The 13,656-nt window shown below is 45.4% G+C and overlaps 1 protein-coding gene across 11 annotated transcripts in view; it reads right to left on the bottom strand.

Moving 5' to 3' along the window:
* PHLDB2 (pleckstrin homology like domain family B member 2) overlaps nt 1–13,656 on the bottom strand; it is a 237,559-nt gene that overhangs the window by 99,973 nt on the left and 123,930 nt on the right. Inside the window, exon 1 of one of the 11 annotated variants that reach the window (XM_062207937.1) lies at nt 6,991–7,050. The exons of 6 other annotated variants lie outside the window; for them this stretch is intronic. In XM_062207937.1, the coding sequence (XP_062063921.1) occupies nt 6,991–7,024 (34 nt within the window). In that variant the 5' untranslated portion in view covers nt 7,025–7,050. Of the gene's footprint in view, nt 1–3,005; nt 3,158–6,238; nt 6,309–6,599; nt 6,668–6,990; nt 7,051–13,656 lie in introns of those variants that run through there. 4 more of the 11 variants (XM_062207968.1, XM_062207962.1, XM_062207952.1 and 1 more) reach the window with 4 other exon arrangements.

Below are 13,656 nucleotides of genomic sequence, written 5' to 3'. Positions count from 1 at the left end.
ACTGCTTAAATAACACGGGAGTGCCTGTTACATAACGCAGGAAATGGAAATGACCACAGAACAGAAGTATGTTTTAGTGATAAGGTGGCAGCTACCTAATTGGGAAAAGATTTCACGGGCACTGTTGGCCATGACATTCCAAGGGCATGGTAAATTGTTCCAGCATAACATAGTGGGAAAAAGCCTGTTGCAAGTTATGTTAATGCAATATAACATGGGAATTTGGTATGATGTATAAGAAATATTTTGCCTGCATTCCCATGGCTTGCAGTTTCCTCAATAACTCTTAATCTGTGCTTGAAAACCTACTTCTGCAATGACATAAGCAGTATGGCAGCCAGACACTACTTTCCAGTCAGTGCCTCTGAATATCTATCTCTTGAATATGAAGCACTCTTCAGACTGGGTCTGAACTGGTCGAAAGAATGCAGTCACCGGCTTCTCTGTGTTTTATTTGCCCTTGTTTTTTTTTTTTTTTTTTTTTAATTTTTTTTTCAACTTTTATTTAATGAATATAAATTTCCAGTATACAGCTTATGGATTACAATGGCTTCCCCTTCCCATAATTTCCCTCCCACCCGCAACCCTCCCCTCTCCCGCTCCCTCTCCCCTTCCATTCACATCAAGATTCATTTTCAATTCTCTTTATATACAGAAGATCAATTTAGTATACATTAAGTAAATATTTCAACAGTTTGCACCCACATAGAAACACAAAGTGAAACATACTGTTTGAGTACTAGTTATAGCATTAAATCAAAATGTACAGTACATTAAGGACAGAGATCCCACATCAGGAGCAAGCGCACAGTGGCTCCTGTTGTTGACCCAACAAATTGACACTCTAGTTTATGGCACCAGTAACCACCCTAGGCTGTCGTCATGAGTTGCCAAGGCTATAGGGCCGGCGCCACGGCTCAATAGGCTAATCTTCCGCCTAGTGGCGCCGGCACACTGGGTTCTAGTCCCGGTCGGGGCGCTGGAATCTGTCCTGGTTGCCCCTCTTCCAAGCCAGCTCTCTCCTGTGGCCCGGGAGTGCAGTGGAGGATGGCCCAAGTGCTTGGACCCTGCACCCCATGGGAGACCAGGATAAGCACCTGGCTCCTGGCTTTGGACCAGCGCGATGCGCCGGCCACGGCGGCCATTGGAGGGTGAACCAACAGCAAAAGGAAGACCTTTCTCTCTGTTTCTCTCTCTCACTATCCACTCTGCCTGTCAAAAAAAAAAAAAAAAAAAAAAAGACTATTTGCCCTTGTTTTAGCAGCTCAGCGATCAAGAAATAAATCTTGGGAAACTCTTATAATCTTTAGCTTTTTGTTTTGCTATTTCATGGGCTAATTCCACAGGCATATTGCAATCTGGAGAAGTCACATGCTACGTGCAAACAAAACATTTTCAGATGATCAACACCCATTTCCACTGACCTCTAGATTTAGTAGCTGGTCTTAGAAAAGGCTGACCTGGCACAAGGTGGCAATATTAAATATTGGCAGACACAAACGTTTTCTTCCTCTTAGTTAGTAAGGGAAGGAAAAGCAGTTTATCAGAAATCAGCCTACCCACCCTAAACAAATAGCTCTTGTAAAAACTTCCCTAAAATTTCTCCCTACAACTTAGCTTAGATATCTCACTTATCTGTTTCTTTGAATAGCAAACTTCTGCAACCACTACCTTTCCCATTCCTCAGTAGAATGATTTTTACACTTGGGTTTCTCTAATTGGACATTAATTGCTAAAGAAAAAACCATCTTGCCTTTAAAGTAAGTACAATACAAAGACTCTTTCCAACTATGCTTAGAAATATACCTAACTATCCAGGAAACAACTGTGTACAAATTAAGTTCTGAAAGCTCAAATGTCTGGGTGACAGTGGTTGTTCCACCTGACTAAATGTTTATTTTAAAGGGAGTTGAAAATGTGAGCTACGCTTTTGGCCTTATTTCCTTTCAAATAACAAGCATCACACCAATCAATTTCCAATAAATGCTGGCAGCTAGTGATTACTTTAAAACTTATTCAGCCTCCTCTCCTATCATTTAGAAGCAAAAAGTAATTGAATGGACAGACAAAACATGACCATGAAAATATTACTGTATCCCTTTAACATAGCACCTGCAGGGGGCACACCCTTACAAGTGTCAACAATTTTGAGTCATTTCTAAATGTACCGCTAGGTACTTGCTAGGTACTTGGCTTTGAAGTGCACGCACTGGCTAGTTTCAAAACGATAAGAAACAACTTTAGCATTATTCAATGCGCTTACCTCTTCCAGGAACGGCATATAAAAACTCTCTTGTATCAACAGAACCTCCTGGATTTGAGGCTTAGAGAATATAACTCCCATGGCAGGCCCACTTGGCACACAGAACTAGAATCCATAATCATGAACCTTATGGCTAACCAGGGTAATGCAAATGTGAGGATACACATGTTTGTAATTGATCAGGCCATATGTGTACAACTTTTCTAGTAATCAAAAACTCCTTTTCTATAAACAGAGCCCCTCACAATTACCATGCATTTTAAACTCACTCAGAACATTAACAATAATTTTAAGTTACTATCATTTTCTTCCTGATTAGGTAAACAGAATGGGGGAGGTTGTGGGTTGTAAGAGAACTGCAGTGGACCATGAGTTAGGGGATTTGGTTTGCCGGTTCTGCCATTATCTAGGTATGTGAGTGGATTCAGGGCAAAAGGCACAGATAAGATATTTAAAGCTCCTTTTATCCCCCAAATTATTTTGTTTTACCTGCCCAAATTATAGGCCAGCTTGAATTATCTTCAGATTTCTTCTCTCTTAGAGATCCACTCATCTGCTTGTGAATTTCCTCCACAACTGCCCCAAAACAGGCTCACCTCCTGTGGGACAGCTGTCTTTTATCCCTCCATACTGAGGGGTCTCTCATCCATCCATCCAAGATAAGCCTGTTCATTCATGTACTCTACACTTAACTCATAAGACAGGGAAAGGACAGCAAGAGCTCAAAGCTTCTGTTTCGTACCTGGATTCAAAGGTGGCATCTGCTATGTCTGTGCAGCCATCTGCTGCCCACTCTGCGTGGAAAGGATGCTGCAGGCCTCAGAAGTGGCGTGTCATAGGTCACACGATGGGATTGCCCCGTTCGTGGGTCTGACTCTCCCAGACATATGCTCCACAGTCACCATGGCTAACACCAACCCTGCTCCAGCCCTCCTCACGTGACCAGTACTTCTAAACTCTCATGAAGAAGCAGATCTAGTGGTTTTATGTGCATTTTTCAAATTCCCATTTGCCCGCATATCAATTTTTAATTCTCTAAGCATGGATACACTTAGATAGTCACTTGAGACCCTATAAGTTATTAATCCTTGGACATCTCAGCTTTTACATATGAAAAAGGAAAGGTTTGATCACTGAGGCCCTTGTGGTCTAACAATGCAATTCCATCTTCAACCCACACAACAAGCTCCTTCACCTCTGGGTATATTATATATTAAGACTCTTCATGCCAAGGGCAAAGGAATCTTAAGCAGAAAAAAAGGCTTCTATGACACGATCTCTTTGTCTTAAACAAGTTTCTTGCAGGATCTAATTAGATTAAGACCCCTAATCTTGTTAACATATGCCTCTGAGGTAATATTCAAATGCTGGGTGTGGGGTTGGATGACTTTTGTCTGTGTGTCCTGGGCATTGTATACTACTGAAGAACATCCAAGGCTCTACTCACAGCAAACCAATAGCTTCTGTTGTTCCCAGTTGAGACAATCAAAAATGCATTGTCAACATCCCCTGTGGGATAAGATCCCCTCCTCATTGAGAACTACTGCTTTATGCTTAATGGAACTTCAACAAGTTTCTTGACATGGAATTTTAAAATAAGCTTAGTTTTGGCACTAAAAAAAAAAATTAAAATCCATACATACTAGAGGTCTTCAAAACATTCATGGAAAACATGTATTGTGGGAAATTATGCATGGAATTACCTTTTTTGCACCAAAGTAAACTTACCTTTTAATTCCATTTTTTCATGAACTTTTTTAAGTACCCCATATTAGTAGGGTCTTTAGATAAATCATATCACTTTTAAGCTTTTTTGTTTCAAATGGAGGCTTTTACACATTTACCAATTAAGTACACACAGACTGACCAAGTACAGGTAGGCATCACACGTGGAAAATGTGCAAGGCCGCCATAGCACTGCCTCCCTGCTAAAGGTTAAAAATTAGCATTTCCTAACCTCAACTACTCTAACCTAACCAAAACCTCAAGTACTCTTTCAAAGTATTTAAAAGTAATTCTGTCTTTCAGAGTGCACTCCAGAATCAACCCTGGTAATAAAGACCTCAAAGTAGGGATGTGAAGAAAACAGCAAAAGCTAGAGGTTGGTTTAATCACTTTGGTTTCTCCTTCCTTCTTCCTTACAGAAAAAAAAAAAAAATGTTAAAAATGTGTCTGGAAAGGCTGCTATTGCTAAAGCGTTCTGGCTCTGGTGGTGGGAGGTTCCTAAAGAGAGAAATCAGCAACTAAGAGCCCAATTTCCCAAGTCTCTTTCCCTCCCCCACTTCAAACAGGGATCCAGGAGACACCCCCTGCAGAGGGTCCCAGCCCCCAAGGAGCTGCACTGCCAGCTGTTGGAAACAGATTGCAGCCTGCGAATTGACTGAAATGATGACTACCCTTAACCAAACATTTCATTTTTCCATTTGTGAGAGGGGCTGGGATTCGCAAACCTCTGGGTCCCAGGAGGTGAGAGCTCCTCTAGTCAGCTAAGGGCAAAGCTTCAGCGCCCTCCTGCTATTAAAGGAACCGCCTGTTACAAACGTTTGGGAGACTTTCCAGTTTCTTAAGTACATATGATGTTTAAATTTCCACATTAAGTGTATAAGGGGAAAACCCCCTTTAAAATAACTGCATCGAGAATGTGAAAAGGGAACCATGAATAGACACAACTGTTACTTTTCAAAGACCCTAGCTCCTTATTCAAACAAATATTTACACAATCGAGGGCCATGGCATGACTGATATAGCCAGCCTGTTAAAACAGTGGGCAACCCTAAAGGTTTATTTACCCCAAATCCGACTACTCTGTTGCTACCCTACCAGGAACCAAGAATTCAAGTGTCCCACAGGGCAAAAGTTTAACCCTGCAAAACTGTGACCCCCTCCCCCCTGCCGTCGACTTCTCGCAGCTGAACTCAGAAGTTAGAACCCCAGAGATGTGTCCCAAACGCCAGAAAGCCAAAAAGTCACGCGTCCGAAGCTTGACCGTCTCCATCTGTGATTTACACATCCACAGAACCAAGGGAAAGGGGGCTGACAAAGGTTTTCTCTCCACCACGTTCGCACGCCTCTCCCAGCGGCTGGCCCTGCGCCCCAGAGCTCGGAGGACCACTCCGGAGCAGCCGGAGCAGCGCTTCTGTCCAGGCGAGTGGACAGGGCCAGCAAGGAGGATTTCCAGCCCCCACCAAAAGGCGGCGGGCGGCGCTGCCTCCTTTACATAAGAAAGGTAAACCAGGCGCCGCTGGAGGCAGGTTCGACGTCCAAAGCCCTTTCAAACAGGAAACCCCAACCCTGGGAGGGACAGCCTGTCAGCCTTTTAATTTCCTGGCGGTGGCGGGAGTCGGCCGGGTCCTCAGGCTTTAATAAGTGATGACTGTGAGTGCTAAGTTACTAAACGTCCGGCCCTCTCTCTCTCTCTCTCTCTCTCTCTCTCTCGCTGCTCTGCGCGCGGGACGCTGCAACGCCGGTCCCAGCCCTTGCCGCGGCTCCCAGCCGCTATCTCTCGCCAAAAACTTTCAGGGGACTTCAGATCGAGTCCGAATCGGAGGCTCACGCCGGCGAGCCTCCCCCTTCGAAGGCGAAGTGGAACTCGAAGCGCTGCTAGCCAGCTCTCTGGGGGCCGGGGGTCTTCCCAGGTCCCGCGCCCCACGCCTTCCAGCAACTGAACTTCTCTTTTGCCTGGGGATCTAGCCCGCAGGGTCCGATCCCTCGCTCCAGGCGCATTCCAGAGATGTCGGCAAAAGTTGCTCCTGGTCCCCCCAAATCCTGCCTGTTCCCTACACACTCCGGAAAGCCTCTCCCCCCTTCCCAGGATCCCCTCAACTAAGGGTCCACCCAGCACCCCAGGGCAATGCGCAGTGGAGTTCAGAGCCCCCCGAAGCTGCGCGGCCCCGGCTCCGCCGACCCCAGTCCCGGCTTTTGTCCCTGCAGCCTGCAAGAGAAGAAAGGGGAGCCTGCGCCCCGGCGTCCACTCACCCACTCACCGCCTCATCTTCCCTCCGGGCGACCGCTCTCCGCCGGCCCCGCCGCCCTCCGGCCTGGCCCTCGCCCCCGCCCACCCTGGGCTCCCTCCCTCCGGCCCGGGCCCGGCCCCCGCCCCGCCGCAGCTCCAGCCGCGGCCGTGCGCCTGGCGGCCGCCCGGGACTGGCGCTGCGCGGTCAGCGCGCCCCTCCTCGGCCTGCGCCGCCACTGCCTCCTCTCCGCCCCCAACTCTAAGCCCTCACAGCCGGCGGCGACCAACTCGGCGGCGGGGGGAGGCCGCGCCCCCGGGCACCCGCCCCGGCGCGCTGCAGCGGCGCGGCTCCCCGCTCCCGGCCGACGGCCGCTCGCTGCTCACCTGGTGCCGCGGCGCCGCCGGTGTCTGCGGCCGGAGCTGGAAAGCGCGCCCGCTGAGCCGCGCCACGCCGTGCGGGTCCCCCGGGCGGCGGCGGTGGTGGGCTCCGCGCGGCTCCGCCTGGCGCGCCCCGGCCCCTCCGTGAGCCGCGCGGCGTGCACCGAGGGAGTGGGAGGCGTGAAGGGGGCGAGCTGGTGGAGCCGACACCAGCTTCTCCGAGCCGCACTCACAGCACGGCAGGAAAGACTTTTGTTGTTGTTTTTAATGAGCTGGCAGAAGGGCGGGAGGGTATCTGTCCTCCGGCGCTGATTTCCTTAGCCGACAACGCCGTTTCCACTGGGAAACTCCAGCTGGCCACACCTCCACCCGACCGGTCGCCCGCGGGCAGGTTTACCTGATGCGTCAGGAAGGCAGCTTTGCAAACTCATTGGAGTGCGGCTTCGGCTTAGGGCTGGACTCAGGAGGGTCAAAACTCTTTTTTTCTGTACGGTTGCGACCAATGACAACAGCGTTGATGTGCAATTCCTGCCCCCGGCCACCGCACGCGGGGGTGTGAACCCGGCTCAACTCCGGACGTCTCCCTGGGGTTACATACGTGAGGGACGACAGCCCTGGAGGAACTCACGGCAGCAAGAAAGCGCAACCGAGGGCAAATCCTTGAACTTGCGAGCAGCTCCCAGAGACACTGTCTTCATCTGTGCAATGATACTGAGGCTGCGAGGCAGTGGACAGGCTTCCGGGTGATGCATCAAAAGTATCTATCACCGTGACTAGAACTCAGTAGTCACTTTGTAGCTTATTTAATACACTTTTCCTATAGTAAGTAAAAGTGTGACTTGTAATCTCAAACCGACTCACCCACAGCATGCTTGGAGTTTAATGTTGTGTTTTTTCCTTGCTGTCCGGGATGTTTGTCCCCACAGAAACACACATTGATCAGTCATCACTTTCCCCTTCTTTTACTGGGTCATCACCATCAACATAAAATCGTGTCAGGTACCCAGTCTTTAAAAAAAAAAAAAAAAAAACCTTCCACTGCCTCCTCCAGCCATTTGCCCTTTTATCTGCTCAGCCAGAGCAAAACGCCTTTAAAGAGTTGTTAAGAAAATCTGCCTCCAAGTTCTCGCGTCCCAATTACTCTTCTCATGCGTGCCCATCTACCGTATGCCTAGAACTGTTCTTGCTGAGATTTAACGACGAAGCCAAAAGGTTGCTTCTCAGTCCTCATCTTTACTTGAACTGTCAGCAGCGATTAGCAGCTCCAACCGGAGTCACTGTGCTTGACTTCCAAGATACAACATTTTCATGGCAGTCTTCTTATCCCACTGGTTGCAATTTCTGTCTCCTTTGCTAATTCCTTCTCTTCTCCCAGCCTCTGAGTGTGGGCGTGCCCAGAGTTCAAAGTTTGGACCACTTGTCTCAACCTACATTTCCTCCTTTGGTGACTTCATCCTGTCTCATGGCACTAAATACCATCTATGTGTTGCTGACTCCCAAATTCCACCTCCGACCTGGCCCTGGCCCCTGAACTCCAGGCTCCCAGCAGCTGATCACTTGACTATCTCCCAGGCTTCTCACACTTAGTATTTCCCACACTGAAATTACTCCCTCTGTCCTTCAACTGCCCTATCCCAAATGAAGTCTTCCTCCTATAGGGCTAAATCCTTGGAGTCATCCTTGAGCTTTCTATTTTGCTCACATTTCAAATCCAACCCATCAGGATACGCTTTCTGCGCCATTTCCAGAACACATCCAGACTTCAATGCCTGATCACGCCCATGGTTGCTACTGCCCAAGTCTCATCTCCAGCACCTGATTGATTACCCTTGTCCTGTTGGTACTTTTGCCGCCACACAAGACATTCTCTACACAGCAACTCGAGGGATCCTTTTTGAACTTTAAGGCAGTCCACATCACTGTCTCCTTAAAGTCTCGCAAGTGGTCCCCAACTCCGTCAGAACATAAAGCACCATAAATACAGTGGCCCAGGAACAACACATGATTTGTCCTTCTTTGGCCTCCTCTCCTCCCTTTCTCATTTCACCACTTAGCTCAGCCACTATGGCCTTCTTGATATTCCTAGACCTGTTGCCCAGCCAGGTATACTCAGGGTTTTCATGCTAGCAGTCGCTCTGCTTGGGACTTGTCCCCTCCCCTACCCCCACGTAACTGATGGCTTGCTTCCTCAATGCCTTCCCATGTTCATGATTTTGTTCAGGGGCCAGGGTTGTGGCCTAGTGAGTAAAGCCACTGCCTGCGATGCCGGCATCCCACATGGACACTAGTTAGTGTCCAGGCTGTTCTAGTTCCCAGCCAACTCCCTGCTAATGGCCTGGGAAGAGCAATGGAAGGTGACTCAAATATGTGGGTCTCTGCCATCCATGTAGGGACCCGGATGAAGCTCCTGGCTTTGGCCTGGCCTAGCCCTGGCTGCTGTAGCCATCTGGGGAGTGAACCAGTGGATGAGAGTTCTCTCTGTCTCTCCCTGTCTTCTCTAACTCTGACTTTCAAATACATAAATAAATATTTAACAAAAAATTTGAAGAAAAAAGGAAAAGATTTTGTTCGGATGTCGCCATGTTACTCAGGTCTACACAGGAACATTATCCATACCAGTAAACTTTCTTTTTTTATTGACACAATTATCACCCTCTATCATATTGTAAAATGTATGTTCTAACTTTGTGTATCCTCTATCTCTCCTCCCCAGAATGTGAACATTATGCAGTCAGAGGTCTCTAGCTGTTCTCCAGTGCTTTATCACTAGTGTGCCTCGGACAGTATCTGGCAAAAATGAATGATGACTTTGACCCAAAACATTGTGGTTGCAAATTTTACCTTGACTGGCACAAGGCCAGCAATACCACTATATAGGCATCTGAGACATACATAGTAACACAACACACCCAGAATAGCCATAATTAAGTTGCCAATATTCCTGTATAAGAAAAAAAAAAAAGCTAACAGTTCTGGAGAGCAACTATTACTATCTATATTAGGCATGTGATAATATTAGTTTATCAAACCTATGACAAAAGCACTGGTATCACAACCATTTTATGAGTGAGCAAACGAGCAAGGAACAAGTCGGTGGTCACCCAGCTGGGAAGGTGAGAATTTAAGCCATGCAGCGGGGCTCTGGAGACCATGCTGTGAAATGCTACCGTCCACCTCTTCCTAGCTGTGCATGTTGCCAGAGCAAGATTCTGTATAAAGAAAGAAGGTTCTAATTACCAGACAAAAGGGAATCCACTGGCCTCCTCTCACTGCCTTGTTTTATCTGTTGACATCTCTGTATTTCAAATAGCAAAACTCTTTGATGTCCAGATGGGGTCATTTTATTTCAAATTCACTGTTTTCCAAGACTTGGAAGGGGCTTGAGAAGTAGTCATCTGGTGTGACTTTCTAAGTCAGGAAGGCCGGCATGCTTCTCTGGGTACTTAGTGTGGTTTTCCAATAGCTTTCTTAATGCCATAGCTGTCTGGCAATAGAAGTGATCTGAAGAGGCCATTGTTAACTGTTGCTGAATGCGAACTCTAACACCATAAAATATACAGAAGGAACTCCACAAGTAACAACTATTATTACTGTTATTATTATTATCACCAGACTTTCTTGTAATTGTGTGGATGTTTTTAAAAATAGAAAATAAATAAAGCAGTGAGCTCTTTCCTGTCCCATTTTCTGGGTTCTTTAAAGTTCCCTGCTTGGTCACAGAGCAGAACCACATCCCCTTGTCTGTGTTTCCCCGTCACCCACTGGGGATGCTGTGCTGTAAGCCTTCCATGGATGTCCGCTCCTCCAGCAGCTCTGGTGACTATGGCATCAGATCCTACTTCTCTGTATCCTCCACGCTCACAGGTGGGAAAAGGAATTATTTTTACTATTGTTTCCTTTCATTAACAAAGACTGGCTGGACCAGATAAGCTTTTCATGTCCTGAATCCGTGAATCTCTTCCTTTCTCTGTACTGATAGCTTAAAAAGGTCTTCGTAGCTGTTGACTCAGTCCATTCTCATCCCAGTGCAACTCCAGGAACAGCTGTTCTGGGAGACAGGCAGACTTCAGTTGTTAGACCCTGACTCAGCCCCTTTAATTTCAGTCCATTATTTGCCCTCATTGAAAAACAAACTTCCATTCTGAAAAGTGTGACTAATGATACGCAACACATATTTTCTGAATTCTTTGCACAGAGGATAGATCGCTCAAAGAGAGCTCAAAAGAGAGGTTTCTAACCACAGTTGCCCTTCTGTGGAACTGTCACTAATGAATTGACTATTATGTTGTACACTGCCCTATAGGAGTTCCACATCACACGCTCCTTAGAATTTAGTACCACAGTAAACTTGCTCTCTCTTAGAAAATCATTGTAACTTCCTTAGAAAAGGTGTCTTCCCCTATTTTCACACTGGATTTGCAATTGTTGTTAAGGACAACTACATAAACCAATCTATCCCATTGTGTGCTGGTTTCCAGGAAGCTCGGGGTCAAACTTCCTATTAAATTATTGTGTAAGGTAGCAAAGACTTTACTCTCTCTTTTCCTTTTTTTTACATCTTTGGATTTTCATTCCAATAACATTACTGTATATTTTGATTTTACTATAAGTCCTTAGCTATATATTTAAATATATGAATATATAAATAATATATTAACTATTCAAATTAATACCATAAAATTAACCAACATTAAAGTGGAAATCAGATGAACCTCCAAGGGGCACAAAAGGCAAACACCTCAACTTTGTCTCTTTCGTGTTTAATTATTATTTCCATTATATAAGCTTGGTTCTCTCATTATGAGAGAAATCTAAATTCATTTGGAATGCCTGATTAATTTCTGTATTTAAATTTTCTCTTTCTGCCCTACCCCAATCTCTTCTGTGAGTTTATATTGCAACCAGGCAGGAAAAGGATGCTGTTGTGTGTGTGTGTGTGTGTGTATTCCCCTTTAGATTAACCTATCCCAGCTGTGTTTTTCTGGCTCACTTTTCTAATCACTTGAAGAGCCTGAATTGGCCTCTTTTCCTGCATGGAAGGCTTTTTTAAAAAGGAGTTTTCTGTGTATCTTATCTGCCTATTACAGAAAATACCAGCTCTCCGAAAGCAGTGTGTCTCAACACTTGCAGGGAGTTCAGCTTTTCTTCCCCATGCTGGTCCTCTTTATTTCCCTTTTCATCTGGCTACCATGGTTCCCCACTTATCTCACACTTTGATTTCAAAGTCACAAATATGCAGGCATCAGTCACTAGAGACTTCTCATGACAATGCAGAAAGTGAGGAACATTACAGCTAAGTTTACTAAGCAATTCTCTGTTCCACCTGGTATGCCTAGATTCAGGGAAGACAGAGACAAAATCAGACATTTTATGCCGAGTGTATATGAGCAGTATTCAAAAAATAATAGAATATGCAATATTATTAAGCATGAATTTCAAAATATTTTTCACCAAAATGATTTTATTTTTTTAATTCTGTTTTTCCACAATTTAAAGAACCCTTGTTGAGTTTACTGCCTAGCATGTAATGTAATGAGATAATATAATGTAATACATAATGGTTTTCAAAATGATACAGAAGAGTTTAGATAAAGGAGAATGTGTACCTAATGAGTTCAGTGGGGGAGACAGCATATGTGACTTTCATACTGAGAAGAAAGAAAGGCCTATGCAGAGGAAATGGTCAAGGCGAGGGAGATTTGGGTAAGGGTGAGTAACGGTGCTGCCTGTGGAGGGGGTTTGCAGGGAGCGTCTGGTAGGAGATAAGATCCAGGGAGCTGGAGCCAACTTTGTGGGGAGGGGAAAGTCAGATCTTTGAATTTTAGATTTCATGTCTACTCCCATTTTAATTATGTCCTGAAAATGACAGGAAGGACCTGTGGCTCTGTAGGAAGTAGTAGACCAAGTCCTTACTTCTCAAGAGTAACCTTGATTGTAAATGGCCTCAACTCTCCAGTTAAAAGATACTAACTGGCCAAATGGATTTAAAAACAAGACCCATCTATTTGCTGCCTACAAGAAACACATCTCACCAACAAAGATACACACTGACTGAAAGTGAAAAGATGGAAAAAGGGCAGATGTAGCCATCCTAACATCAGACAAAATTGATTTTAACACACACAAAAAAATGTTAAAAGAGATGAAGAATGGCACTATGTGAAGATTAAGGGATCAATTCAACAGGAAGATGTGACTATAATAAATGTATATGCACCCAATGCCTGGTTATTTAAAAGAAATGTTAATGAATCTAAAGGGAGACACAGATTTCAATACAATAGTAACAAAGGACTTCAACATCCCACTTTCATCCATGGACAGATCAGCTAGACAGAAAATCAACAAACAACAGAGCTAATTGACACTATGGACTAAAAGGACCTAACTGATATCTACAGAACTTTTCACCCCACAGTTGCAGAATGCACATTCTTCTCATCAGTACGTGGAACTTTCTCTAGGATAGACCATATACTAGGCCATAAAGCAAGTCTTAGCAAATTCAATCAAAATCACACCATTCATCTTTTCTGACCAGAATGAAGCTGGAAATCCACAACTCAAGAATCTCTAGAACAAATGCAAACACATGGAGACTGAACAACATGCTCCTAAAGGAACAGTGGTCATAGAAGAAATCAAAAGAGAAATAAAAAAATTTCTGGAAATAATACATTATATTAAAACTTATGGGAGGGGCTGGATCTGTGGTTTAGCAGGTTAATCCTCAGTCTGTGGTGCTGGCATCCCATATGGGCACCGGTTCTAGTCCCAGCTACTCCTCTTCTGATCCAGCTCTCTGTTATGGCCTGAGAAAGCAGTAAAAGATGGCTCAAGTGCTTGGATCCTGCAACCACACGGGAGATATAGAAGAAGCTCCTGGCTCTTGGCTTCGGATTGGCCCAGCTTCAGCCATTGCTGCCATCTGGGGAGTGAACCAGCAGGTGGAAGACTTCTCTGTCTCTCCCTTCCACTGTCTGTAAGTCTACCTATCAAATAAGTAAATAAAATCTTTTAAAAAAACCTTATAGGACACAGCAAAAGCAGTGTTATGAGGGAA

The sequence above is a fragment of the Lepus europaeus genome, chromosome 2 (genome assembly GCF_033115175.1).
Source record: "Lepus europaeus isolate LE1 chromosome 2, mLepTim1.pri, whole genome shotgun sequence".
NCBI lineage: Eukaryota > Metazoa > Chordata > Mammalia > Lagomorpha > Leporidae > Lepus > Lepus europaeus.
The sequence above is the reverse complement of the archived record's forward strand: the minus strand, read 5'-3'. Positions and strand labels throughout refer to the sequence as shown.